The sequence below is a fragment of the Sinocyclocheilus anshuiensis genome, unplaced genomic scaffold (assembly GCF_001515605.1).
Source record: "Sinocyclocheilus anshuiensis isolate Anshui unplaced genomic scaffold, SAMN03320099.WGS_v1.1 scaffold626, whole genome shotgun sequence".
Classification (NCBI taxonomy): domain Eukaryota; kingdom Metazoa; phylum Chordata; class Actinopteri; order Cypriniformes; family Cyprinidae; genus Sinocyclocheilus; species Sinocyclocheilus anshuiensis.
Genome location: NW_015544167.1, coordinates 943,392 through 947,075, shown reverse-complemented (window position 1 = coordinate 947,075; position 3,684 = coordinate 943,392). Strand labels below are relative to the sequence as shown.

General features: G+C 38.2%; 1 protein-coding gene across 1 annotated transcript in view; it reads right to left on the bottom strand.

The window, feature by feature from the left end:
* nup160 (nucleoporin 160) overlaps positions 1–3,684 on the bottom strand; it is a 70,235-nt gene that overhangs the window by 48,198 nt on the left and 18,353 nt on the right. Inside the window, exons 14-17 of the mRNA XM_016496032.1 lie at positions 2,772–2,871; positions 2,450–2,615; positions 2,241–2,365; positions 1,483–1,643 (exon numbers count right to left, since the gene is read on the bottom strand). Of these exons, the coding sequence (XP_016351518.1) occupies positions 1,483–1,643; positions 2,241–2,365; positions 2,450–2,615; positions 2,772–2,871 (552 nt within the window). The remainder of the gene's footprint in view (positions 1–1,482; positions 1,644–2,240; positions 2,366–2,449; positions 2,616–2,771; positions 2,872–3,684) is intronic.

The following is a 3,684-nucleotide window of genomic DNA, read 5'->3' as shown; positions in this document are numbered from 1 at the left end:
TCACATTTGCAAACTCCCTTAATAATCATTAAAAGCTGTCACTCACTCATCGCGATCTCAAAAAGTTCCATTATAATCAACAAAGTTCCATACACTGCACAATGAATCTCTTATTTACACCGTCAACACTTTGTTTGCAATAATGAGAGGATTCGTGAGATTGCAGAACTCAGCACTGAACAAAACTCAGGTTTTTGAGCAGTGAGTGGATTCTGATTAACATTGTGTTCAAGGAATCAACAGATTTGTCTGTGATACATTACTCAACACAGCAAAAACACGTTGTAAATAAGTTAGAAACCTTTGAAGCTCCCCTGAGCACAAACACAAATATGCTGATCGAGTCAGTCGCACTGGTGCTTCTAAATATTTTTTTTCAAAGTTGCACGCAGTAATTTTCATTCGCAAATGCACTGCTTCTCCATGCAGGGCTGCGCATCAGCTCACACACTTAAGTTTTTTTCTCGCGTTACCCTATCTCAACCCCCAATCATTAGCGCAGTTTCGTTTTGTCTTTGACAGCGCATATAGGACAATTTTTGAAATAGCACCATTCTACTAAACAAAATTTATTTCAAATTTAATTCAAGCACTTTCAAGGACTTATATTTGTTTTCAAGTACTTGCCAGGCCTTGAATCCATGCGTCTGATATTCAAGTACTTTCAAGAAGCGTGGGAACCCTGCATACACATCGCACACCCCTATGCTGTTTAGATTTTTATAATGCATCGTCTTATTATTGATCTACCAGTTCACATTTAAAGCACTGCGTGTTTGTAGGGTAAAAACATGGGTCGATTTTTGCATTTGTCTGAACTCTGAACAAAACAACCATTCTCTGCCAGCAGGTGACGCTTTTGGCAGACCTATAACTATTTCCCCGGTAACTGCTGTACACAAAGCAGCGCAGCACCGGACTTTGAACCTGCAGCGCTCATGAAATCATAGCCTTTTGAAGTTTAATCGTCACATTCAGCATATCGCAATTCTGGTCTTACCGTCCCCAAATTTAAGACCTCTTTAAATCATAATTAAGACTTTCTTGTGCAATTTAAGACTTTTTAAGGCCTTAAATTTGATACAACTAAATTTAAGACTTTTTAAGACACCGGAAACCCTGTTTTAAGTAGATTCATTAAAAACCTCCAAAAATGACCACAAACACTAGATGTATGACAAAAGTTATCAATACAGAATATTTACCTTGATATAGTAATTGTTCAGATTCTTCAAATTATTGCTAGCACATTATTAATATCTTGAAGTCTGAAGTAAATTCTGTTTTTGTCAATTATCAACAATGTATTTTAAATAGAATGTGCTAATCATTGCTTGCCACACATCTTAAATTCAAATGCAGTTTTTGCTTTCAAATGTCCATTTTCTACCTTAAAAGACAATTTTTTGATGTTCAAGTTTTAACGTCACAGACAGGCCTAACTGAGACACGTGCTAAGTATATGTGAGTGTGTCTACTTACATTATCTCCGATTCGCAGGTACAGCTGCTGCAGAATGAGCAGGTCTCTGCAGATCAGAGTTCGGGTCATAGCGATCTGACATACAGCTTGACAGATCAGACTAGCGGCCACACTGCTGCCGTAGAGCTGAGAGAGGCTAATGCGCACTCTCAGAGACTGACCTGCAACAAACACCACATCAGTGCTGATCAGGGCAAGAGCCCAAACATGTATTTGAAAAAAAAGAGGGTTATCCTTTAATACTCCCGCGAAGGAAAAAATAATAAATGAATACACAAAAGAATAATCTTTCCGCCGTTTACATACAACAACAGCAGACTGTAAGCAGGGGCTATCAAACTCCAAAAAAAGATTACAAACACTAAAAAGTCATTGCCAATTATTTCCTTTGGTTATGTAATTGTGATTATACATATTTATTAATATTTAATATATTACAAATATAGTTTAAATACATACTTGTTTTTATAAATAGAACTTTGCATAAAATACTTTTTTGTGCAGCATGTCTTATCCAGACATCCAGAACAAAATGTTATTGAATTACTCTACTGCTATTTTTTAACAAAGTAAATCAAGGCCTAAAGGGGCCATCTTCACTATCAATATATTATAATATGTAGCAATTTGAACCAAGATATTGCCATAGATAAGAATGGATTCAGAAAAATGATCATGATTTTTGGGCAAAGTACTCTTTTACACATCTCAAGATCATTCACCGCAGAACACTTAAAAAGGTGTTTATAAAGGTGTACCAGTGTGTCTGGAGTCAGTCTCTGCATCAGTCTCCAGGTCCAGTTCTCTCAGCAGCATGTTTATTGCAACAATGGGGTTATTGATGTCTTGCAGTTTGTTTGTAATGTCCTGAATCACATTCCCACTAGAGAAGATATTTCACTTTAGACATCAAACTGATCAGTTACTGGTGTGACTGCATTAAATCAGTCATTCAAGGGATACTGACTTGTCACTGGCCAGAAGACCCTCCAGTACTTTTTCTGACACTTTCTCTGGAGACAGCAGGTCCTCAAGGGCTTTCTCCATCTCATAGGCCATGTCCTCCGGAAGAGACTCATTCACCATGCGGAGACAATGAACGAGCTGCAGGACGTCACGGCTCATTTCTGAATCTAATAAAAGACCACCACTAATGACTGCTGATACAGCTGGATTACTTCATGTCAACAGTGGCTGGTTGTCTTACTAAGTGGGCAGATCATGGCAAAAGTTGCAGAGCGGATCAGACTTTATAAAACAAGCAGTCTCTCAAGACATTGCCCTCTTACCCTCAGCAATTGGAGTCTCCTCTTCAGAAATCAGGTAATCATCCGAGGACAGGTAAAGATGGTCAATAGCAAAGCAGGGTAGTAGGAAAGACACAAAGCCCTAGGAAAGTAGAGTAAAAAGATTAGCCATCAACCGCTTTATCACCAAGGCTGATATTTGACATTTTTTAATTACTGTCATCGGCCTGTAGGTTTTTGGTCTGTTTGACTGGTGAGAGCTGAAAATGGGACTTTTATTTTGATGCTTAAAGGGGTCATATGATGTTGCTAAAAAAAGAACATTATTTTGTGTATTTGGTGTAATGAAATGTGTTTATGCAGTTTAAGGTTCAAAAAACACATTATTTTCCACATACTGTACATTATTGTTTCTCCTCTATGCCCCACCTTTCTGAAACGCGTCGATTTTTACAAAACTCATGAAATGCGAGGTGTGCTCTGATTGGCCAGCTATCCAGTGCGTTGTGATTGGCTGAATACCTCAAGCGTGTGACAGAAATGTTACGCCCCTTACCATATTGTGATGCCGGAGCGACGAGACAAAAACATTAAAACCCATTATAAACGAGGCATTTGTTGCATCCAGTGGGGACATAATTACGGATTATAATGACTTATACTGTGCTTTTACGCGTTTACTCGTAAACATAAAACCATGTCTGCATTTGTGATCGGAGAAATGACAAACAACAAGTGCTACTCTACACTGCTCAAAACTAGTTTGAATCGTCAGTGGCAAATTCTTTAAATATAAAAAAAACGCACTTACAGTCTGTGAGTCAGAACAGCCGGCATTGTAGTCTACTCTACCAGGAACAGGAAACAGTCCGAATATGAATATTTGGGTTGAACTGTTCTGGAACAGTGTTGTAAATACAACTTAACCACTGATTTCTAGTCGTGTCCTCTTTTG